We start from the raw sequence: 26,520 nt of genomic DNA, 5'->3' as shown, positions 1-26,520 counted from the left end.
GCTGCGGAGCGGCTGGGCCCGTGAGCCATGGCCGCTGAGCCTGCGCGTCCGGAGCCTGTGCTCCGCAACGGGAGAGGCCACAGCAGTGAGAGGCCCGCGTACCGCAAAAAAACAAAAAAGTTTTCTAGAAATTTGCAATTTTGAAAACTTAGATAACTTTTTAAATCAAAACTAGGTATGGACTTCCCTGGCGGTCCAGCAGTTAAGACTATGAACTTCCACTGCAGGGGGCGCGGGTTTGGTCCCTGGTCAGGGAAGCATGGCACGGACAAAAAAAAAAAAAAAAAAAAAAAACTGTGTAAATTTTGGCTTGTTCTCAACAGGCAATAGAGTTTATAATGTCCATGTAAGTATTATAGTGCGCCCAGTATATATAATTTCTATTTGACTATAAAAAACAATTAGATATATCCCCTTTTATTAGAAAATAGTCATTCAGAGACTTCCTAGCTAATTAGTAAATATATAGTCACTTAAATAATGAAAATCTAGAGATGCTGATTTCCAGTGTCTTCCAACAGAGTTTATATTCTGTTTATTTTATTTTATTTTTTGGCCACACTGTGCAGCATGTGAGACCTTATTTCCCCAACCAGGGATCGAACCCATGCCCCCTGCATTGGAAACACAGAGTCTTAACCACTAGAAAGTCCCCAGAGTTTATATTTTGGACTACACATTTTCCAATTAATAATTTTGTGGGTCCCTTGAGCAACCAGGAATTGTAATATACTTTCCTCCACTCCAATCTCCCTTCTTTGTCATGACTGAAAAATTCTGATTTTCACTTTCTCCCAAAAATATTTTTTTATTTATTTAATGGGAATATTATCATACAAATATTGAGATTTTACACTATGCAAGGTCAATTTCCAAGAAAATGTATAGTATATAAAGAACTGAAAATCATTCTTATCTGTTTCAGAACTGGCACTATTCTTTAGAATGGTGAAGTCCATTCTTCATTCACATAAATCAGCAAAAGCTTTTAAGAAAATCTTATAATAAAAGTATATTAAGACATGGTATTTGAAATTTGCCCTAATGGAATTTACAGATTAATTGGAGCATCCTCCTAGTATGTAATAATTACAGAATAATGAGTGAAATTGTGTGGCTCCAACTATAACGTACATTGAGCAAATAGGTAGAGAGTATTCACTTTAATTTCTGTTCACAGCCGTAATTTCCTTATAGTAAGATTCTCATTTTTATGAAATACAGCATAAATATAACAAAATAATAGCAAACACGATTTGTCACTTCCTGAGTACAATTCGTCCATTTACCTACTTCTTTCTCATTGCACATTTGGTCCTTTTAGTCTAGCTCCTACTCTTTCCTCCCCATCATCAAATTTGGTGGACTTGCTCAATTCTCTCCCTCTCTGCTCTCCCTAAACCACAACATATTGTTGACAGTGTCTTCCTATTTATTTATTTATAATTCTCTCTTCCCTTCGTTCCCATGGCATAGAGATATATTGAAGGAAAGATGCTATCCTTGGATTCCAAAAGTCCTGAACTCAAATCGTGGCTTCCGTGTGCACTTCCCCTGAAATCTTGAAAAATTTATTTAAATGTTCTGAGTCACTGTCTTGTTTATAAAATACGGGGTAGGGTTGCATACCTTCTAAGAACTCTTAAACTGTGACTTATATGAGATAACTTAGTACACAAAGATCTTAGAGCTTCTTGGTCCATTAAAAGCATCCTGTCTTATGTATACCTAAGCGTATACAAATCTTCAAAAGTAGATTACAAACCCATTGAAGGCAACTAACAATACCATTTGGTCTAATAACTGCTCCTAATAAAGAGAAATGTCATCAAGTAAATACACAACCTCTCATGCTGAGATCACAGATGTTGACATACAGATAATCTATTAAATCCTGGCTAGTAATAGATACATACATACATACAAATTATGAGTATATGTTATTTTAAACCAACTTAAGATTTTTGGAACTATCACACATATAAGAATCAATAAGCAGAAAATATATATTTATTTTATGAATGATGTGAACATCACTCTGAAAACATTTTAGGTGAAACATGCATCTTGCCCATGCTAGACTCAAGTCCTCTCTCATTCTTTCAAAATGCATAATTATGAAAGCACTATTTAAATAATTAATTCAATGAGGGTTCTCAGAACATTAAATATTTGATGTAAAATTTTATTCACAATATACCTGATATAATAAATTATTAGTTAGAAAAATTAATAGAGGCTTGTCAAATCTGTGACATCGCCTAAAATATCACATGGAACATAAAAACAAATTAAAAATAAAATGTATTTTTGGCATTAGTTCACGGGCATGGAAATTCCCACAGTAATGCTCCTCTTTCCAGAAGAAAAGCTAATCTTTTTATGTAAGGTCCAATATTTAGTATTCTTGAAGAGGTTTATTAGATAAATGGTTTAGGGTATGAAGACAAACCATAGGATACTAATATGTAGTAACTAATAAAATTGTTTTCCTTTAGAGTCAATTACTTTATACATAATATATATTCATCTTAGCAGCATGGCTAACTAGTAAAATAAGAGAATATATATTTTTTAAACTAGGGTGAAACTGAGACTTAGAAATATAGTGTGAGTTGATAGTGAAGTCAGAGGACATAAACTATTTTCTGCAAATCAGATCAATGGGTTCCACTAAAGTGTCCAACCATCTCTATTCTCATTCTACATTCAAAATAATAAACACACAAATACTTAGTGTGTATATATGTATACACACACATATATATACATTAGTGTGTGTGTATGTATGTATGTGTCTATATATATATATATATATATATATATATATATATATATACACACTTAGTGTGTATATATATGTTCATATATATATGAAGGTCCACAGACTGGGGTGGAGAAAACAACAAATGGTATCACAAGCATATATCATAGTAAAGGATCATAAAAATTATAACATGTGATTATACATTATATATATAGTGAAATATATATTTTTCTCTAAATTGCTTCTATATTAAATACCCTTTAAGGCTAATTGCTTACTGTTAATTTTTTCTACCAAAAAGTATAAATTATCATTAGAAAGTAAAGTACTGATCCTTCTCTGTCTTAAGCTTAAGTTTTTCTTTTTTAAATTTTTATTGGCGTATAGCTGCTTTACAATGTTGTGTTAGTTTCTGCTGTACAGCCAAGTGAATCAGCTATACATATACATATATCCACCCTTTTTTGATTTCCTTCAAGTTAGGTCACCACAGATTATTGAGTAGAGTTCCCTGTGCTAAACAATAGGTTCTCATTAGTTATCTGTTGTATACATAGTAGTTATGCCTAAGTTTTAATGACTTTTAGGTGACACTTTTCCCTAGAAAACTTCAATCAGATACAAGCACAAAACGTTCTTGTCTGGTTTTGCCACGCCTCCTGAACAAGTTAAATAAAAAGTCAATAGAAACTAACATGTGTAGGAGAGGACATTCAAAGGGAGTGTTCCAGCTAAGGTGACACCTGCATTATTACATCTGCCAGAAGTTTGTGGCTGCAGGGAAATGGCCAACTTTACTGAGCTCAATTTAGCACTTGAATGCCCAAGTGGAACTCACCAGGCTTGCCCCAGATTGTTTTCCTAAGCTATAGGCATACCTATGACTTTTCAGCACTCACCAATGGATGTAGTTTATCACATTGAACATAGTGATGTTCAGATGAAAATTAGGCCCTTCAAAAGCACACTTCCCTCTTTTTTTTTACTACATTGATTGTAGCAATAAGTGGCAGTGAAGGGGGAAGAGAATATTAATATTATCAGAATTAAAAGTTAAAAAATAAAACAACATATGAGCCTACAGAATAGTGGACAAAAGCAATTTCTGAATAACTTGCATATTAATCCACAGTAAATTAAGTTTATATCAATCATTAATAGAGAAATAAATCCAAAACTTAGCCACATATATGGTGTAAAGTAGGGGTTATATCCCCTACTTTTGAACATCGAAAATGGATGAAAACAGAGTCCTTTTAAACAGTCAAGCATTATGTTGCTAACATAAATAGCAGCATTGTGCAAAAAAAAAAAACACCAGAGAGGAAAATGGACCATACTGGGAAAATTGCCCAAATTGAATGAAATGCAAAAGAACAAGCAGTCATCATAAAGAGCGGAAACTTTCCATTTGGTGATTTAACATGGTACAGCACAAGCAGTGGATGGCTGCCTTCTTTAAGCTAATCACTGAAAGAAGGATTCAAAACTTAATTCAACTTAGTTCCAGTCAGTAAAAGAGCAAAATTATACAACTTAGGCAGGTATAATAAAGTTCTTCAGCTACACATGGCAGTCAGAAATAGCAAAAGAAACTAAAAATTAAAATAAAGAAAAAAAATGTAAAAAAGAGTTATAGGCAGAAGATAGGCAGGTGCTCAAAGCTGGTAATTAGCATATTCACTTTTTTCTTGCATATTCAGGTGTTTTTTTTTTTTTAAGTATCATGACTGTCTTTCAATCTAAAATTGTTAATCCAACTTGATATTATAAACAAAAAGGTTTGGGGTGTAGTGTCTTGAAATAGTTCTTGCCCACAAAGAACCTTTACTACAGTTGACTTCCTTCCTTACTTATAGTGAAAGGGGTTCAACTGTGATATTTTTGTACCTGTGATTATCTATTTATTACTAATATTGTTGAAACCTTTATCAAATGTGCTAGTTCTATGATGATGGGACTATCATCCCTTTATTAAATACTGTCACTATGCTGGAAGTGTCTACTACATGTAGTCTGATTTCCTCCAGACGTTATATAATTCACCTTTCCACCTTTCCACATCCCTAAACATATATATGTGTGTGTGTGTGTGTGTGTGCGTGTGTGTACACATATACACATACTTATATATAGCATAGGGGTTAAATATAAAACATCCTAGGCTCTGGAGTCCTGCTCAGGTTTGATCTCAATTCTGTCATTTATTAGCATGTGATATCAAGGACATTGCTAAATATCTCAGAACCTCAGTTTACAACCTATAAAATTGGGATAATTACTGACTTTCTTAGGTTGTGGTAAGGATTAAATGAAATAATGCAATTAGAACAGTGCCTGATATGTAGTCAATAAATTCGTTGATCATTATCTTACACTTGGAAGGCGTTTGACAGAATCAAAATTCAAGTTTCTGTATTAACAGATAGAGTTCTAAATCCATTCTTTTGTTACTTTAGAGAACCAGCTATATCAAGAGAACCCAGCTGATAAAGATATTTGACATATTTTTCTGTTTGACTTATACTACCTGTGCTTCTGTCCTCCAATCCAGTTTTATTTTCATGACTAGAATTGAATCTGTCTACGTACTAATCGAGGAATGGCTTACAGGTGAGACTTCTGTAATTTTTAATAGATCAAAATAAATGTATTTTTCTTCTAGTGAAAATGCTATATGGGAGGAGCATTATGTGTAAAAGAGTCAATGTTGGTAAGATGAGTGAGTATGGGGAAAATAGATACACTAAAGTCTGGATAGCTTGGTAGTGAAGGCCAATGAAGAGAGCTTTTGAAAATGTTGCAACTACACTGAAAATTCTGACAAGCTCAATTTTCCTAAACTACTTGCAGAGTGATCTGGTAATGTGAAGTTAATAGATCAAACATATGAATCCCAATGCATATGCATAATAGGCATTGGAATCCTCCATGATACAACTCACATCACATTGAGTAAAGAGAAACTTTTCAAAACCTAAAGAAATCCAATGTGAAATATGTTATCACTCTAGATCAGTTCATTCCACTAGACTAGCTTATAAATTTGGGGAACTGCCTAGGACAGTCAATTTTGCTAGCATGCCCTTGGGAAGCAATAAACAGTTTAAGAAGAAAAAGAGAAAGTCAGTGAACTGAAGTATAGAAGAGAAATTTTTTGCTGAAGCTGTCTGAATAATAATTAACACCTAAGTTGGTAAGAATGGATATTGCTCTGGAAGTTTCCAGAGGGTTGCCATTGCTATGATCATGTATTGAAGATAACAAACTGAGTTCTGATGGAAGCACGCACTCAGAGCTGGGATGCTGAGGGATACTGAGTTGATTATTCTAACACCTGTCTAACTTGGCCCATCACCCTGAAGAAGACTGGGATTTCATACTTCATCCTCAACATGATACATGTTTATCTCCACCCTTCAAGGAAGTAAGAAAACTTTAATTTCTACTTTCTCATAGACATGTAAAACTCATCCATTATTTCCATAATGCTAACCTCGTTACAATCATTGTTTTTTTTTCTCTACTCCAGTCTGTGGACATTCACATATATACCTAATATGTGGGTATATTCTATTTGGAAGTCAAATTCTGGACTTCATTTCAGGTGACTATATATAAAAACAAGTAATAGACTGCCATCAATCTAAGTGCTATTCTCATCTTCTGCTAGTGAATGTATTTATTGCATTTTAGAAGAATTTCAGCATGATTAACAACTGTAAATTGGGAATTTTTGTTCATTATTATAACGGAGTGCTATTGATCTTTCGATAAGAATGGCATTTGTACCACTAGCTATCATTGCTTCCTTATTTTAAAAAAATAGGTCTGGTATTAAAATGTGACAATGCCTCATAAAGAAAATTAAGAAATGATACATTGCAAAATATATATGCAAATGCAAATCGTGACTCTGAAAATGAGTCTTAAAATGCATATATCTAAAATCACAAAATACTGTTCAGTATAACAAGTAGCATTTTCATTTTCAGGGGGAATAAGAGAAAACTTTCTTGGACACTCATCATGTGCCAAGGGTCCTTTGCATTTATATCATTTAAGCTCTACAACAAAACTATAAAGGAGACATTAGGAGGCAGCATGTGAGGTTGGAGAAGTGAGGGAGGTGATGTGCCCATGATTCTGCAGTTGGTAATACTGTGCACCCACATATCTGACTGGCTCCATAGCCTGTGCTCCTTCCATTGCACAGGAAGGAACCAGGTGAAACTTAACCCACGTCTAGCATTCTATACTTTATCCTCTCTTTAAGTTTCTCCTTTCTCCTAATTAAGCTCCCCAATGCCCACTTTCGCAGGGACTTAAAAGAAAATTGCAAAGGGACCTGGGCACATTGGTACCAGACACATGCTCAGGCAATTTGGGGGTCGGCCCAAATCAGACCAAATAAATAGCTACTTTCTGGGTCTACATGTAAAGTCAGCCTTTCGAACATGGGAGCAGTTGAAATTTTGAAACAAATCACAGATAAAAAAGAACCAGCTGACCTCAACCTTCCTCCAATATATAACTCAGCCATATACTGCCAACTGTTATTAGATAGCTATTACTGTTGGAGCAGCATCTGCCTTGATGACCAAGCCTCTCTGGATACTTAGAGATGAAAAAAAGCAGATGTCATAATCCAGGCTAACCATGAAGATAATCAAAATAGGGCAAAAACAAACAAACAAACAAAAAATGTAAGTCCTGCACTTACCCACCATCAGTTGCAATATCCTTTCAACTTCAGATCCCAATGTGCCACAGAATGACTGAGACAGGTAGCTTCAGTAGCCATCTGTTCTCATTCTATTTATCCAACACCTCTAAATAACAGTCATTATTGAATTGCTACGTGTGCATCTCAGATACTCAAAAAAAAAAGGACGTAAAGTGTCCATCAGATAATAATAAGTTCAGAGTTTAGGTTTACTAACACCATGAATCCTCTGCTGAGGTCTTGAAGCAAGAGACAATTGTAAGTATTATGTTTTAGAATCTTTTAAATTATTAAGTTGTATATAAAAAAATTTTATTGTAGATGATTATGAACAATAGAAAAATCTCTATTTACTATTATACTTATGCCAGAAAATGGAGACTTTATTTTAAAATGTCAAATTAACAGCAAAAACTGCAATAGAATGTTGAAGTCAGAACGATGTTGTAAGTGATCTATGACTGTGGGTCATTCTAATAATCCTCCAAACAGCTTTTTCACTATCAATATACACTTATTTCTGCTTAGTTAGAATTTCAACCTGCCTTCTGTTTGTAACAAAAACTATTCAATTAAAACATTGAATTTGTCCAAAAATCAGAATGTATATCAAGTGGAAATTTAAATCACAATAACATCTGCTGTTTTTCACCCCAGGACTCTTCCACTGCTACGGTTGGCATACTGTAAGTTTCTAGCACCCTCATGTGGTTTAATTGGAATGGTTTCACAGGCATTTGAAATCAGTTGACTGAAACTGAAAACAGTGGAACAGACTATAATTCAACATAGAAGTTCTGCTGGCATCATAAACCAAGAAAGGAAACCTCAAGTCAGCAAAATTCTAAGATGAATGTATAGGCTCAATTCTTAACTTATATCTACTGTTCATTTTATATGATCACTACAAAGGATGACTTACAAGCAACTACAGCTACTTTCATTTTTGGCAGATTGGAGTCCCCCATTTTCAAAACCAAGCGTTTGTTGTGGGCGATTGTTGAATAGATGAAAAAGAACCTTTTTCTGCTCAAAAAGAAAAGCAAGTGCCCAGTTTGTGTACATTTTGATTAGGTAAACCCAGTAACCCAATTATATGTTGCAGTTTCTAAATAGTCAAGAAATCCAGGCTTTGAGAGCTTCAACCATTTTCAACATTTTAAGCAATTAATTTTTCTACATTTACTAAAATCATTTGAGAATAATTTCTGCAAACAAAATTTTTCCCTCTCTAAACATGTGCCTAGGCTTGTAGGTGAGATTTCTTTCCAGCAGTAGTGTATTTCAAAGCCCTCTTAAAGGGGAGAAGCTAAAGAGAATTACACTCTTTCTTAAACTAGTAATGCATGTTCCTGTTATCACAGAGTTTAAAACTTATCTGGGACTTCATATGCCTGAGCTGCCTCAACAAACGATCTTTTCAGGAAATAGAAAAAAGTAGATTTTAAAACACTGACATTATCGGAATATTCTGAACATGAAATAAAATTTTTAAAATAATTGGCCATAAAGGAGATAAAAATGCAAATTAGTGAGAGGCAAAGAGTCTATTAACAAAAATTTGAATGTGGCGTATTTGTATGCTGAACTGGATGTCCCAATGTTAAAAATATCAGTAGAATGCAAGAGGAATATGTTTGCTCATCAATACACAGCAATACGTAGGTTGATATTAAAAGAGAAAAATAGACTTCAGAACTTGGAAAATGTATAGAAAACAGAAATAGTATTCATTTCATTACTGATTAATAAAATTTAAATCTAGGTAATGTCTGGTAATTAAATAGCACATCAATCCATAAATGTACACCAATTTTTGTAAATTCAGAAGACCTAATAAAAACATCACTATGTTTCATGTCAAGGGTAGGGCAGGGGTAGAAGACAATTAAAATTATTAATAGATGCCTTTAAAAAGGTAAACGTCTAAAAACTGCCATTTCTTCTGGTTATGGCTATTGCTTTGCAGCATTGGCACTATTTACTTCATTGAAGCAGAATTTTGGCCAAATGTGTAAGGGTAAGAGGAAGACAAAACTGCACAGAAGATACCTGGAGTGAATCAGAGCACTAGTGCCTTACCTGTTGAGTCCTTTTAGTGTCTTTTCCATGTTTAAAATGTCACGCATCTTATACAAAAACCACTTGTCAATGGATGTGAGCTTCATAATCTCATCCAGGGACACACTGTCTTCCAAGGCCTGCCAAAAGGAGAATAGATGCTTTCTTTGGCAAACATCTTATAAAGGTCTTATTTGGTTGAAACCATAGCAGCCATTCCTCTCCATGTTAAGAGAGCCTGAGGCTATAGACTGAGAATGAAACTGATATCACATCATTGACGTTCCTCCCAATAAACCTACAGATACTGCCAACTATATCCACAAATGGCATGCACAGGAGGTACTCTGAGTTAATCAGAGTAGTGTGTGCTCAGAAAAATCCCTGTAACAGGCTCTGCTTCCCTGCTTTGTATATGACTGTGCTACCAATTATATTCTAAATCTGGTATATCTTTTTGGCATTAAAGAGAATCTCTTGAAACTATAGTTACGCCAAATTGGTAAGAAAATGTAGAATCAATATAATGATCATTTAACTTGTATTTTGGATAATTATCTTTTAGCATATTTAGCATATTTTTATCACTTCATTCCATATTCACACAAACCAGTCATTGAGAATTTATGGATCACATTTGGCTTGGTGTTATTTCTCTCAAATATTTCCTCACAGAAGACTTCAAACAAAAAATTATTTTGAATCAGTTACTGTGACTTTGGTGCTAAGACAGGCATTTTACAAAATCCTAATGTATTCCAAAACAATGTAGTAATAACTTCTGTTCTGATAGGCAGCTCAGCTTTTTCCTCAAGCTTAGTTTAGCAATTTCTCAAAAGTAAAATTACAGCTATGGGTCATTAAGCTGAGTACAAAAGGCAGCTGAAAGAAGAGATAAACTCTAAAAACCAAAACCTTCATATTCAAAAGATGCCTACTCTTATTCTATGCTATGTTTAGATACATATTTATACTCAATGAAACATGATAATCAAATATTTTCAAAACAACATATTTTATTGGCACACTATATTTTTAAATCCCATTAGGAAATAGATGTAACTAATAACTGCTGTTATATTTCAACCAAGGGAGCTTAATTTTCCTAAAGCTTTTGCTTATTTCTGGTATCAGAGAGACCATGATCATACATGTTGAGAAACAATATAGCTCATAATTCTATTGACTAGAATAAAATGACATCTAATGTGAATACTGAAAGACATATTCGTTTCATAAGTCTATTTATGTTTTTTTGTTTAATTCTCCCTATAACTATAGCCAGGTTCCCAAGGACTTAATATTATGCCTTATTTGCCAAGGGATTAAAGGGACAATTGGCTGTTTGACCATCAACACTGTGAGGGGAATAGAACCTCAAGGTAGTGACACTTTTGATAGACCAAAGGACATTTTCACACAATCACACACAGTAATTACCCTGCGACTGATGAAGGACCTAGAATCTGCCGTCAGTTTACTGTGAGGAAAGACAACTAGAATCACATCCACAGTTCTGAACAGAAAGCAAGATCCTGCCAGTCTTTCAAGAGCTGCAGCTTTGCCATGTCACACAGCCGTAATGAAGTTCGTAATGACCCCAAACAAGTTTGAGGTTACTCTAACGTTCCCCAAATCAAAAATAATGCCCTGTATTCTCCCCAAATCAAAAGAGGTGATGATCCAGTCATCCTGAAATAAGACTGCTGCAAAAATCAGACCTCAGAGCAAGTTGCCCTTTCTAAGAATTATGAAAGTGAGCAAAGATTTACTCACTCCCTTCATTCTTTTTCCCCTTCAGCCCATCACACTCCTTATACTCTTTGTCAAAATCACCAAGTTCCTGGTTGCTGTGGAAATGAACAGTAATGATGACCTCTGACAAACAGAAATCAGTTCCTTCCCCCAGCACGCTGGCAGGCAATAATTTATACCTCAGACCCTGCAGCATTTCTTGCTCATACTCTGTGCAAGAAAGAATCTCCACACATTTTCCCTGAACTCTCATCCTTTATAAGTCTGTTAGAAAAGAATGAGAGATATGCTTGAGTTTTACAGCCTCACTGGGAACTTGGAAATACTTCCCGGGTTCATCCACCTCAAAATGGCAGAAGTATGATTACTAGACTCAAGGAAAAAATCGATTTACTGTCCTTTGTCTGGAAAAAAAAATTATATGTATACATACATACACACACATACACATATATACACATGTATGAATGTTGTAGGTTGCTTTTTAAACAAAAGACTGAAATAAGAACAATAAAGAAGGTGAAACGGCTTTCTAGAATGACCTCTCATTACTAATATCACTCCCACCACCATGGAAAAATGTTAATTCTCTATTCCCTTGAAAGTCAACTTAGAGAAATGTCCATCAAAAAATACTAGTATCTCTCAGACTACTTCAGAATTTCAACGGAAATGAAATATTCTGCATTTAGAAACCATAAAGGTGAGGAGAATATACATTAAATGCAATGAAGGAAACATTCCCTTCCCTCCTTCTATATATGAGCATAAAAGTTGCAGAGTTCGAAATCACTAACAGCACTTTTCTGTTGCTACAAAGACAAGTTACAAAGACAGATTCCCTTTTTAAAGACAAAATTCATATTTTCATCAACTCATTCCACATGTACATACACACACAAAAATTGTCAGCAGGACTTTGTAGCTCCAGTGTGGTTTGGTACTCTTGGAGGATTAATACCTAACCTTCCTTAAATGTCAAAAAGCAATTCAAGGATTTCTGACCAGACAGATCCCAGCTGCCCAAATCACCTTTTATAAAATCAGATGAACTAAAACTTCAAAACTCTAAGCATAGTAAACATGAAAGGAGATTAATATGGCATTTAATGTGCATTAAAGGGAACTAGTGGGTGGAAGTGAGAAATGTGGGGCTTTTTTGTTCTATAAGTAAGACCAATAAAATAATTACATAGAAAAGCCTATAATCATGGAAGTTCTTTAGAGTTTGTTGTTTAAACACAGAAGAAGAATCAAATAAATAAAGATTATTCTAGAGTCTCAGGTAGGACATACTAAGTGATACCAGTTTACGCATCCTCCTTTCAAAAATATAATGTTACACATTTTCAATGAGCAAGTAATGAGAGTGATGGGAAATCATAAGTCAATATTATCAAACATTTAAGAGTATTGATAATATATGTACTAAAAGGGAAGAACATTTTATCTATGTGATCATCCTTTAAAACTGCAGTGTTCTCTTTAAGTCCAGGCTTAAGGTGAAAATAAAAAAGGGTAATTTTTCATTAGCTATAGAATAATCTGATGAAGTCCATAGAAATCTCCAGTTTAATACTATTGAAGAGAATTAAAGATTTTCCAAAAATTCCTGAATTCAAGACCACTTTGTGATTCAGTTTTACATTAAAGTCCAAGCTGACTGTATTCTGGGAAAGAAAAAAAAATGTAGCTCTGGGACCCTTGTCTCATATTACCTTGGCGATGGCATAGATGCGGGTGCTGGATGGTTCAGCCAGCTCTCTTCTGAGATCAATGTTGGATGGCCACTCTTTGTTCATTGGGAGACGGGAAGTAAAACCAGCTATAGAAGGGTGGCACATCCGTAAAGCCTTCTGGAAACTCTCCTCAAAGGTGCGACCAATAGCCATGACCTGTAATACACATTTAAGACTCATATTTTTAAAAAGAGCTTGCATATTTTTAATTTGTAACAAAGCTAGAAGTTGACTATTTTTCAGAAAAGACTTAGGAACAAGACATATATCAGAAGAATGCTACTCAAATTTAAGTTATTTTTCTTTCTTGCCTTTTTACCGTGGTTTTGATGTAATGAGTCTTTAACATCATTAGGTCACTCTTTTACCACTTAGGGAATTTAGCTTGATTTGCTGAGACTGATGAGGAAATCACCTGTACTTGCTCTGGACCATAGCATTAAAAGAAAGAATCTGTGGCCAGAGAACATAGACCCTTCCTTAATAAGATCTTGCTTTCATGCAGATGTCCTTTAGAATAAAAAAGAAAACGAAGAGAAACCAGACATATATTAACACAAAAACAGAACTATTTCTAAATGGGTATCAGTCAGTATCCAAGACAGGTTGGCTTTCTTTATAGCTAAACATTAATATTAATAGAACCTTGAGAATCATAACAAGTACTGACACATTCAGATTTTGAATATAGGAGATTAAATTCCCCATGACAAATTCAACATGTCTTCCCACAATCTTTGCAGCTGATTGTACACTAATCAATTAGGAAAACCGTGTGGTGATTTAGTTTGGACAAGTTACAAGTGAGAACTAAAATTAACCTTGAAGCCTACCCAGTTATTTTCAGTGAATAAATACTGTCTTTGATTCTTTCCATGGAATAATAGATTGCCATGCATTTTTGGTCTACAATTTAAAATAATAACAGTCATAACGCTGCCTTCAGTAAACTTCCGTGATGCCTCAAATAGACCTGAATTCTCATTGTCAGTTTAGTAAATCTTCATGTCAATTGTGTGACAAGCTACATATTCAAAGATCACTAAAGCCAAACAGATAACCTTTTCACACTGCTCCAAATTTAATTAGAAATAAGGGAAGAGCCTCAAGAGTCTCAAAATATTAGTCCAATTCAGATATGTAATTTATGAGGCACAGTGGTATTTGAAGAGTTAGACAATATATTCATAGACTTGCTAGCCTAAGCATAGGAGAGAGTACCAGATATAAGATAGTTTATGGCACTATCAAATTAAGAAAGTATTTTTGGAATATTTAAGAAAAATTTTAAGTATTACGTATTTAAGAGTTGGCCCTAAAGTGACTAATTCTATAAGTAATTCACCATGAATTTTCATTAAAGTACACTGTACATAATAGTATATGGAGTACATTCAATGAAAGAGAAGTAAACATAATAATAAAGGAATACATAACTGTGTTTGCTCAAAATTTGTCCTTTTTAATACTTTATATTATTAAACTTCATATTCATTAAGTGAAGATTTCACCATTTTTCAGTGGAATATCCATTGTGGCTTTCCCTGACCCTATTCTACTACATTCTCACAGCACCTGCATATAAATCCTGCATTCTAACTTTTACCACAGTTTAATTCATATTATACTTAGTTCTGTGAATATATTCTGAACTCACCAGCTGGAGATAATGTCACAATTATCTACATCTTATTCACTGTTTTTATCATCCCAGGGTCTTGCATGTAATAAGAACTCAGGAAATGTTTGCTAACTTGAGTTGAACTAAATGTAAAGTGTTAAATATTCACTGAAGACAAAAACCTTTCAGATAATAAACCCTAAATTAACACATTACAAAATTATCTCATATTGCTTGGCCTACAAATTTTCCCATGCACATTGTGAAAGGGAATCTTTCCATGAAATGTAAACTAAATAACAGTTGTTTATTTGGCAGAAACACCACCAACAAAACTTTTCCTGGCATTTGAGTTATAATTCTATTGTGCACCTTGAAGCATGACAGAAAAATTAAGATTTAAAACAGCTATGCCTTATGTGGAAACACTAGGGAGGAAATGAAATTCATATGTATCCTCCAATCAGTAACCCAGTATCCAAGGAAACTGAAGACGTTCAATAACATTAGGGTTGGACAAAATAACTGAGAACGAGGATGAAAGAGAGGAATTAACCAAGGACTCACCTCTCCTACACTTTTCATAGAGCTACCAATTCGGCTAGAAGTGCCGTGAAAACGATCAAGATCCCAGCGAGGAATCTTGGTAACCATGTAATCCAGGCTAGGTTCAAAGCAGGCTGATGTTTTCCCTGATACAACGTTCTTGATTTCTGGAAGTGGAATTCCTAGGGCAATCTTTGCAGCAATGAATGCCAATGGGTAGCTATAAAGGAGGAGACATTTTTTTTCTTTCAGCAATAAGAATCAAAAACAGCTCAAAATATAAGTTGGTTTTTCTTAGAAATTCTGGTATTATTTCACATCAAGGTATAAAACACACCTGATTCTCAGTTCTGTATGAAAATTTAATAGCTCCTTATAAAATAAAGTGAGTCATTGTAAAGTACAGAGGCACAGATCACAAAAGAGTTCACTCTCTATGCCTGACATGCAGTGCTACAACTCCCAACCTTCACCTCTTCAACCCAAAATCAATAGCTTCCTTGATAAATAAAGTACTCACTTGTGTATAACTTCCACTAAGACAAGAATCTTCAAAATAGTCTTTTATAAAAATATATACATGTCTGCACCTAGGAAGACGGTGGAGTTAGCTGGTACTATGGGGTATGTAAAGGTCATAAAATGCAGTCCTTGAAAGTTTGGGTCCTTGCTCTGTTTCCAAATTATCTTTGAACTTTGGGCTCCTTACACAACTAACACTCTGGAAACTTGACCATACTCTTCTGGAATGTCAGTTTGGGTAATTGTATTTGAAAAATTAATTCACAGAACTATAGAATTACATATGATTCCTTTAGTACAGCTTCCTCACCTAAGAGGTGAAGAAACTGACAGAGACAGTAGTGATGTATCCGAAGTCCCACAATTAGTAGAAGGACCAGAAGGAGAACTCAGGTCTCCTGACTCTCGTTTAGCTCATCACTCCTTCCACACTCCATGTAGCACTGTCTAGCTACATAAAAATAGCTTTAGAGGTAAATATTTTTTAAATGTCATGTAATTTAAATACCAGATGTTAAAGATATTAATAGAAACAAAAGATATTAATTAGTGTTCCTTCCAATCACGCTTGCTAGCAATTGTTAAATAGGTACAAATTTATTTATTTAGTTGCAAGATTTACCTATAGAAAAACCCTACTGTTGTTTGGTCTTGTGAAGTTTTGCTAAAATAAAATAATGTGATTGCATCCTTGAGTCAAGTGAACTCTATTATTTGTCCAAAATTTGTTATATACCTAAAAAAGTCAGTGAAGGACTAAAATTGAGGATTAATTTGTACTTTTTAACATCTGCAAAGTGCAATTAAGAAGCAGATTTTTCACAGCCTGCTTTGACCACCCAGATCTTGATTAGCTTATGATTAGCCAGCAAACAAAGCCAGCTAGCAATACCATTTGCCTCAATCTGGCAACAAGCTCATTAATAACCATGTCCATAGGACATGACTGGGAGTCAGCATACAGAAATGGGGACTATAGTTTGCAAATGCAGCACAGTCTTCCACTAGCTTTCAATTTTCCAGTTCAATCTGCAAACCCATGGTCAATCGTTCTGGCCTTACCCAGTAGCTTTTGAGGCCAGGGCAGAGCTTCGGGAGAGTCTGGCATTCACTTCAATGATGCAGTATTCCATTGAGGTAGGATGAAGGGCAAACTGAATGTTGCATTCACCCACAATGCCCAAGTGGCGAACGACATTGATTGAAACATGTCTCAACAACTGAAACTCTGCATTGGAGAGCGTCTGGGCAGGGGCCACAACAACTGAATCACCTGTACATCCAAGCAACACTTGTTATTTGGTAGCATATCTAAATAGCCAACTTTAGTAACTTAACAATCTATTTGCATGACACAAGACACAGAATAGGCTGAGGGTTTGCTGGGAAAAGAATTATCTTAGGGAAATACATACAAGGCACATTCCCTCTGATTGTTTTCCCTGTATTACTCTGACATATTTACAGAAATCACTCTAAGCTTTACCAAGATCATGAAGCTATCAAGGCTTAGTCATCTACTTACTGGATTGACATTAACTTCTTCAATTTCCCTTCTCTGTCTCATAAATTATCTCTCAAGTTCTTCCTTCCATAAAATATCAGCTCCTCTTCACCCAGACTGGCTCTAACCCATCAATTTTCTAAATCTCATCCCTTCCCGTTTTCTCACTTCTCTCCAATTATAGCCCTCTGTATCTTCAATCTCTTAGTCCTTAGTCACCATCCCTTCTGCCTACAAACAAGCTCAGATCACTACAGGCTCAAGAAGCCCCTCTCTGAACTGCCAGATGGTTATAAGAACCATCTCTCATTCCTTACATGACTAAACCTTTTGAAAATTTACCAGTTATTCTTATCACTCATAGTCATATAATTCCTTTCCATACGGCTCACATAACCAACTTTGCATTGAAACCGTCCTCTTGAACATCCAAAAGCAACATTAAATCTTCATTCTTGACCTTTCATAGTATTTGCTATAGTCAAAACCAAAGCTCTTTTATAAAATATTTTTGTGCATTGACTTATATGGTAACTATCATTCCCTTCTTTTTCTTCAACACCAATCCTTCCTTTTTCTTCTGCCCTATAAATCTAAATGTTTCCCAGGGTTTGGTCCTTGACCCTATTCTCTTTCCTTCTACACCTATGCCCTTGAATACTTAGTCTATGCTTCCAGCTTCCGCTATTTTCTTTATACCAAGACTTCCAATGACCTTGTATCAACTTCTTTATTTCTATCCTCTTTCCTGAATTCCAGCTCTACAGTCTCCTCTTCTTGAGATTTCTGCCCACTCTTAAAATTTAGCATTTCTAGATCCTAAGTCATCATCTTTGCCCTCTAGTCTAACTAGTTTCCCTTCCTGAGAAACCTATTATTTCACCTATTTCTATTTATTGTGGCTATTTTCTCATTCACTTGGTGACTAACACCCAGTCTGCTTCAAGCCTTCTTAACCTCATGCCTTACTTCTCAACACCAAGTCTTACAGATTTTACCTTCACTGCATTGCTTATATTTTACCCCTTCCTCAAATGAAATCAGGATAATAATATCTGCCCTACTTCAGAGGGTTTTTGTGAAGATCAAATTAAATATGAGAGTATTTTCAATGCTGTAAAATACTATACATGTGTAAAATTTTATCACTAATGTGTATGCTAAGAATAGTAATTGAAAGAAAAGAACTTAATAAACACTGCTATGAGCCATCAGAGATGTGAGCTGAAGCCATTACCATAATGCTTGAAGATTCCTTGCCTACCTGTATGAACGCCCATGGCATCAACATTTTCCATGCTACAGACAGTGACACAATTGTCATCAGCATCTCGGACCACTTCATATTCTATTTCTTTCCAACCCGTCACTGACCTCTCCACCAGAATCTGGTTGGTCATAGCAAAGGCCTGGAAATTGGTGACAAAAGACATCGAAGAGTAAGGAAAGGCACTAGCATTAACATGGCTATTTGGTAAAGTGCCCTGGCCTAAATCCTGGTCTGCACTGAAGTCTCAAGCCTAGTCTCCATCCTCCTCTACGCTCCAGAAGGCATAATGTGTCGGAAAATCAGTGAGGTACTAGGAATAGCATTCTGCAGTGAATATGCTTGATTTACATTATTGAGGCTTGCCACTCAAAGTGCTGATATGACATTAAATCAAACTAATTTAGGAAAAAGAGAAAATAATTGAGCAATCAGGCAAAGGGAAATGAAATTATTTTTGCAACTAGGCTTCTGTGAAAGCAGAGATGTGATAAGTGCAAATAAATATGGAAAAATAAGTCTAAAGATTCTGTCTTTCTCTAAAATAGCTGAGGGTGCTTTGTAAAGAACACACACAATAAAAGTCAGTTGATGTTGATGAGGAGAAGAAAGGAGATGATGATGGTTGTAAACAGTTAGCCAAGATGGCATATGAAACTTGGGAATTAAAAGAATCATACACGACTATTATTATGGGTAATCACTGCCTAAGTGCTTAAATACTGAATCGTATATCATGCCTGCCTGATTAAACAGATATGAATTAGTATAATTATCATTCCTTATTTACTCTGTACCCACTGGTGGGTAGAATGCTGAACCCAAATCTGAAGGAGGTGTTCTCCGACCTTAGGACATTTAGTGGCTGAAAATCCAAGACAGAAATGTCCCTTTGTCTCATAATAAATTTGATTTTTTATGGCAATGAAAGTAAGAGAAAGCAACTGGGGAAAGTAATTTGAATTTTTTCAAATTATTAGCAGGTAGCATAGTGAAACAATAACTCAATGTAAGTTATTCCGTGATGTGTCTCAACACTGTTTTTTTAACCTCAGCAAACACTACAGGCTCCAACATGTGCACTAGAAAATGTAACACATTTGTCCCCACAGCTACCAATGGTGAGGTTTTCAAAGTGGTTAGGAAACTCTGTAGCCAGTGTGAACAATTTAATAATGATTTATTTGTCCTTAGGATAGCCTGCTAATAGAAAAAAAAATCTGGGAAACAAAGGAGATGAATCTGAGGAAGGATTTTGCATTCTAATGGAGTAGACTGGACACAAGGACTATTGAGATCATCTTCACCTGTTGCCTCAGCTTCTTCTTTTTCTTTCAAGTCTCAGATTTTATACAAAGATTAATTTATGGACCTAGATCAGGTTAACGCAGTTTCTAATGATGCTAAATATAATCCCAAGAGAGTAAGCGGTAGCTTGGGATATAACAATACAAGTCATTATTCTCAAATGAAAGGCTAGGGTTTCAACAAAGAAAACCATTCAACGGCCTACTAACTATTTTAGAGGAATATAAATAATTTTAAAATATCCCATTCCAGGGCTTCCCTGGTGGCTCAGTGGTTGACAGTACGCCTGCTGATGCAGGGGATGTGGGTTCGTGCCCCAGTCTGGGAAGATCCCACATGCCGCGGAGTGGCTAAGCCCGTGAGCCACGGCTGCTGAGCCTACGCGTCTGGAGCCTGTGCTCCGCAACGGGAGAGGCCACAACAGTGAGAGGCCCGCATACCGCAAAAAAAAAAAAAAAAAAAAAAAAAAAATCCCATTCCGAAGTTGTCTTCATTGTAAATATTTTTAGACGATTGAGTATTTAGAATGCTTTTTATACTGTAAAAAATACATTTTTAATTGAGAATAAGTATACATTGGTCACTACTGACAGTAATAATGAGGTTGTTAATATTAAAAACATTGGGGGGGAGATATACAAGATGGCAGAGGAGTAAGACGTGGAGATCACCTTCCTCCCCACAAATACATCAGAAATACATCTACATGTGGAACAACTACTACAGAACACCTACTGAACGCTGGAAGAAGACCTCAGACCTCCCCAAAAGCAAGAAACTCCCCACGTACCTGGGTAGGGCAAAAGAAAAAAGAAAAAACAGAAACAAAAGAATAGGGACGGGACCTGCACCAGTGGGAGGGAGCTGTGAAGGAGGAAAGGTTTCCACACACTAGGAAACCCCTTCACTGGCAGAGACAGGGGGTGGCGAGGGGGAAGCTTGGGAGCGACGGAGGAGAGTGCAGCAACAGGGGTGCAGAGGGCAAAGCGGAGAGATTCCCGCACAGAGGATCGGTGCCGACCAGCACTCACCACCCCGAGAGGCTTGTCTGCTAACCCGCCGGGACGTGTGGGGCTGGGAGCTGAGGCTTGGGCTTCCGAGGGCAGACCCCAGGGAGAGGACTGGGGTTGGCGGCGTGAACACAGCCTGAAGGGGGCTAGTGTGCCACAGCTAGCCGAGAGGGAGTCCGGGAAAAAGTCTGGAACTGCCTAAGAGGCAAGAAACCATTGTTCCTGGGTGCGAGAGGAGAGGGGATTCAGAGCACTGCCTAAACGAGCTCCAGAGACGGGCGCGAGCTGCGGCTATCAGCGCAGACCCCAGAGATGGGCATGAGACGCTAAGGCTGCTGCTGCCGCCACCAAGGAGCCTGTGTGCGAGCACAGGTCACTCTCCACACCTCCTCTCCCGGGAGGCTGTGCAGCCCACCACTGCCAGGGTTCCGTGATACAGGGACAACTTCCCCAGGAGAACACACAGCATATCTCAGGCTGATGCAACATCACGCCAGCCTCTTCCTGCACAGGCTGGCCCTGCATTCTGTGCCCCTCCCTCCCCGCAGCCTGAGTGAGCCAGAACTCCCGAATCAGCGGCTCCTTTAACCCTGTCCTATCTGAGCAAAGAACAGACGCCCTCAGGTGACCTACATGCAGAGGCGGGGCCAATCCAAAGCTGAACCCCAGGAGCCGTGCGAACAAAGAAGAGAAAGGGAAATATCTCCCAGCAGCCTCAGGAGCAGCGGATTAAATCTCCACAATCAACGTGATGTACCCTGAAACTGTCCGTGATACAGGGACAACGTCCCCAGGAGAACACACAGCATATCTCAGGCTGATGCAACATCACGCCAGCCTCTTCCTGCACAGGCTGGCCCTGCATTCTGTGCCCCTCCCTCCCCGCAGCCTGAGTGAGCCAGAACTCCCGAATCAGCGGCTCCTTTAACCCTGTCCTATCTGAGCAAAGAACAGACGCCCTCAGGTGACCTACATGCAGAGGCGGGGCCAATCCAAAGCTGAACCCCAGGAGCCGTGCGAACAAAGAAGAGAAAGGGAAATATCTCCCAGCAGCCTCAGGAGCAGCGGATTAAATCTCCACAATCAACGTGATGTACCCTGAAACTGTGGAATACCTGAATAGACAACGAATCATCCCAAAATTGAGGCAGTGGACTTTGGGAGCAACGATATATATATTTTTTTCCTTTGCCTCTTTTTTGTCAGTGTGTATGTGTATGCTTCTTTGTCTATTTTGTCCATATAGCTTTGCTTTTACCATTTGTCCCAGGGTTCTGTCTGCTTTTGTTCTGTTTTTAGCATAGATTTAGTGCTTGTTCTTATTAGTGGATTTGTTTTTTGGTTTGGTTGCTCTCTTCTTTCTTTCTTTTTTTACTTTTTTTATTACTTTTAAATATATTTATTTTTAATAATTATTTTTTATTTTAATAACTTTATTTTGTTGGTTTTTTTCTTTCTTTCTTTCATTTTTTTCTCTCTTTTCTTCTAAGCTGTGTGGATGACTGGGTCTTGGTGCTCCGGCCGTGTGTCAGGACTGTGCCTCTGAGGTGGGAGAGCCGAGTTCAGGACATTGGTCCAGAAAAGATATCCCAGCTCCACATAATATCAAACGGCGACAGTTATCCCAATGATCTCCATCTCAACGCTAAGAACCAGCTCCACTCAATGACCAGCAAGCTACAGTGCTGGACACCCTATGCCAAACAACTAGCAAGACAGGAACGCAACCTAACCCATTAGAAGAGAGGCTGCCTAAAATCATAATACGGTCAAAGACACCAGAAAACACACCACCAGATGCAACCCTGCCCACGAGAAACACAAGATCCCGCCTCATTCACCAGAACACAGGCACTAGTCCCCTACACCAGGAAGCCTACACAACCCACTGAACCAATCTTAGCATCTGGGGGCAGGCATCAAAAACAACAGGAACTATGAACCTGCAGCCTGCTTAAAGGAGACCCCAAAAACAGTAAGTTAAAAAAATGAGAAGACAGAGAAACACACAGCATATGAAAGAGCAAGATAAAAACCCACCAGACCTAACAAATGAAGAGGAAATAGGCAGTATACCTGAAAAAGAATTCAGAAAAATGATAATAAAGATGATCCAAAATCTTGGAAATAGAATGGAGAAAATACAATGGAAATAACTAATGCAGAGCAAAATACAGAAAAAGAATGAAAAGAATTGAGGCCAGTCTCAGAGACCTCTGAGACAACATTAAATGCATAAAAATTCAAATTATGGGGTCCCAGAAGAAGAATACAAAAAGGAAGGGAGTGAGAAAATATTTGAAGAGATCATAGTTGAAAACTTCCCTAATACAGAAGAGGAAAAAGTTAAACAAGTCCAGGAAGTGCAGAGAGTCCCATACAGTATAAATCCAAGGAGAAACACACCAAGACACATATTAATCAAACTATCAAAAATTAAATACAAAGAAAAAATATTAAAAGCAGCAAGAAAAAGCAATGAATAACATACAAGGGAACCCCTATAAGGTTAACAGCTGATCTTTCAGCAGAAACTCTGCAAGCCAGAAAGGAGTGGCAGGACATATTTAAAGTGATGAAGGGGAAAAACCTACTACCAAGATTACTCTACCCAGCAAGGAACTCATTGAGATTCGACGGAGAAATAAAAACCTTTACAGACAAGCAAAAGCTAAGCGAATTCAGCACTAGCAAGCCAGCTTTACAACAAATGCTAAAGGAACTTCTCTAGGCAGGAAACACAAGAGAAGGAAAAGACCTACAATAACAAACCCAAAACAATTAAGAAAATGGTAATAGGAACATACATATCGATAACTACCTTAAAAGTAAATGGATTAAATGCTCCAATCAAAAGACATAGACTGGCTGAATGGATGCAAAAACAAGACCCGTATATATGCTGTCTACAAGATACCCACCGCAGACCTAGGGACACGAAGAGACTGAAAGTGAGGGGATGGAAAAAGATAATCCATGCAAATGGAAATCAAAAGAAAGCTGGAGTAGCAATTTTCGTATCAGGCAAAATAGACATTAAAATAAAGACTATTACAGGAGACAGAGAGGACACTACATAATGCTCAAGGGAAGATATAACCAAGAAGAAGATATAACTATTTTAAATATTTATGCACCCAACGTAGGAGCACTTCAATACTTAAGGAAAATGCTAACAGCCATAAAAGGGGAAATCGACAGTAACACAATCATAGTAGGGGACATTAACACCCCACTTTCACCAATGGACAGGTCATCCAAAATTAAAATAAATAAGGAAACACAAGCTTTAAATGACACATTAAACAAGAAAGACTTAAATGATATTTATAGGACATTCCATCCAAAAACAACAGAATACACTTTCTTCTCAAGTGCTCATGGAACATTCTCCAGGATAGATCATATCTGGGGTCACAAATCAAGCACTGGTAAATTTAAGAAAATTGAAATTGTATCAAGTATCTTTTTCGACCACAAGGCTATGAGACTAGATATCAATTACAGGAAAAAATCTGTAAAAAATACAAACACATGGTGGCTAAAAAATACACTACTTAGTAACCAAGACATCACTGAAGAAATCAAAGAGAAAATAAAAAAATACCTAGAAACAAATGACAATTAAAACACAATGACCCAAAACCTATGGGATGCAGCAAAAGCAGTTCTAAGAGGGAAGTTTATAGCAATACCTCAAGAAACAAGAAACACCTCAAATAAACAAACTAACCTTACACCTAAAGCGATTAGAGAAAGAAGAACAACAAAACCCCAAAGTTAGCAGAATGAAAGAAATCACAAAGATCAGATCAGAAAAAAATGAAAAATAAAAGAAGCAAACAACAGTAAAGATCAATAAAACTAACAGCTGGTTCTTTGAGAAGATAAACAAAATTGATAAACCACTAGCCAGACTCATCAAGAAGAAAAAGGAGATGATTCAAAATAAACAAAAGCTCAGGACCAGATGGCTTCACAAATATTTAGAGAAGTGCTAACACCGATCCTTTCCAAACTCTTCCATAATATAGCAGAGGGAGGAACTCTCCCCAGCTCATTCTATGAGGCCACCATCACCCTGATACCAAAACCAGACAAAGACGTCACAAAGAAAGAAAACTACAGGCCAATATCACTGATGAACATAGATGCAAAAATCCTCAACAAAATACTAGCAAACAGAATCCAACAGCACATTAAAAGGATCATACACCATGATCAAGTGGGGTTTATCCCAGGAATGCAAGGATTCTTCAATATACGCAAATCAATCAACGTGATACACCATATCAACAAACTGAAGGAGAAAAACCATATGATCATCTCAATAGATGCAGAGAAAGCTTTTGACAAAATTCAACACCCATTTATGATAAAAACCCTGCAAAAAGTAGGCATAGAGGGAACTTTCCTCAACATAATAAAGGCCATATATGACAAACCCACAGCCAGCATTGTTCCCAATGGTGAAAAACTGAAACCATTTCCACTAAGATCAGGAACAAGACAAGGTTGCCCACTCTCACCACTCTTATTCAACATAGTTTTGGAAGTTCTAGCCACAGCAATCAGAGAAGAAAAAGAAATAAAAGGAATCCAAATAGGAAAAGAAGAAGTAAAGCTGTCACTATTTGCAGATGACATGATATTATACATAGAGAATCCTAAGGATGCTACCAGAAAACTACTAGAGCTAATCAATGAATTTGGCAAAGTAGCAGGATACAAAATTAATGCACAGAAATCTCTGGCATTCTTATACACTAATGATGAAAAATCTGAGAGTGAAATTAAGAAAACACTCCCATTTACCATTGCAACAAAAAGAATAAAATATCTAGGAATAAACCTACCTAAGGAGACAAAAGACTTGTATGCAGAAAACTATAAGACACTGATGAAAGAAATTAAAGATGATACAAACAGATGGAGAGATATACCATGTTCTTGGATTGGAAGAGTCAACTTTGTGAAAAGGACTGTACTACCCACAGGAATCTACAGGTTCAATGCAATCCCCATCAAACTACCAATGGCATTTTTCACAGAACTAGAACAGAAGATTTCACAATTTGTATGGAAACAAAAAAGACCCCGAATAGCCAAAGACTCTTGAGAAAGAAAAACAGATCTGAAGGAATCAGGCTCCCTGACTTCAGACTATACTACAAAGCTACAGTAATCAAGACAGTATGGTACTGGCACAAAAACAGAAATAGAGATCAATGCAACAGGATAGAAAGCCCAGAGATAAACCCATGCACATATGGTCCCCCTATTTTTGATAAAGGAGGCAAAAATATACAATGGAGAAAAGACAGCCTCTTCAATAAGTGGTGCTGGGAAAACTGGACAGCTACATGTAAAAGAATGAAATTAGAACACTCCCTAACACCATACACAAAAATAAACTCAAAATGGATTAAAGACCTAAATGTAAGGCCAGACACTATCAAACTCTTAGAGGAAAACACAGGCAGAACACTCTATGACATAAATCACAGCAAGATCCTTTTTGACCCATCTCCTAGAGAAATGGAAATAAAAACAAAAATAAACAAATGGGACCTAATGAAACTTAAAAGCTTTTGCACAGCAAAGGATACCATAAACAAGACCAAAAGACAACCCTCAGAATGGGAGAAAATAGTTGCAAATGAAGCAACCGACAAAGGATTAATCTCCAAAATT

General features: G+C 36.7%; 1 protein-coding gene across 1 annotated transcript in view; it reads right to left on the bottom strand.

The window, feature by feature from the left end:
- CPS1 (carbamoyl-phosphate synthase 1) overlaps positions 1-26,520 on the bottom strand; it is a 149,747-nt gene that overhangs the window by 59,922 nt on the left and 63,305 nt on the right. The window contains exons 17-21 of the mRNA XM_024124648.1: positions 18,506-18,650; positions 16,800-17,010; positions 15,237-15,435; positions 13,028-13,204; positions 9,576-9,694 (exon numbers count right to left, since the gene is read on the bottom strand). Of these exons, the coding sequence (XP_023980416.1) occupies positions 9,576-9,694; positions 13,028-13,204; positions 15,237-15,435; positions 16,800-17,010; positions 18,506-18,650 (851 nt within the window). The remainder of the gene's footprint in view (positions 1-9,575; positions 9,695-13,027; positions 13,205-15,236; positions 15,436-16,799; positions 17,011-18,505; positions 18,651-26,520) is intronic.

The sequence above is a fragment of the Physeter macrocephalus genome, chromosome 2, assembly GCF_002837175.3.
Source record: "Physeter macrocephalus isolate SW-GA chromosome 2, ASM283717v5, whole genome shotgun sequence".
NCBI lineage: Eukaryota > Metazoa > Chordata > Mammalia > Artiodactyla > Physeteridae > Physeter > Physeter macrocephalus.
This window is presented reverse-complemented; position numbering and strand designations above follow the sequence as displayed.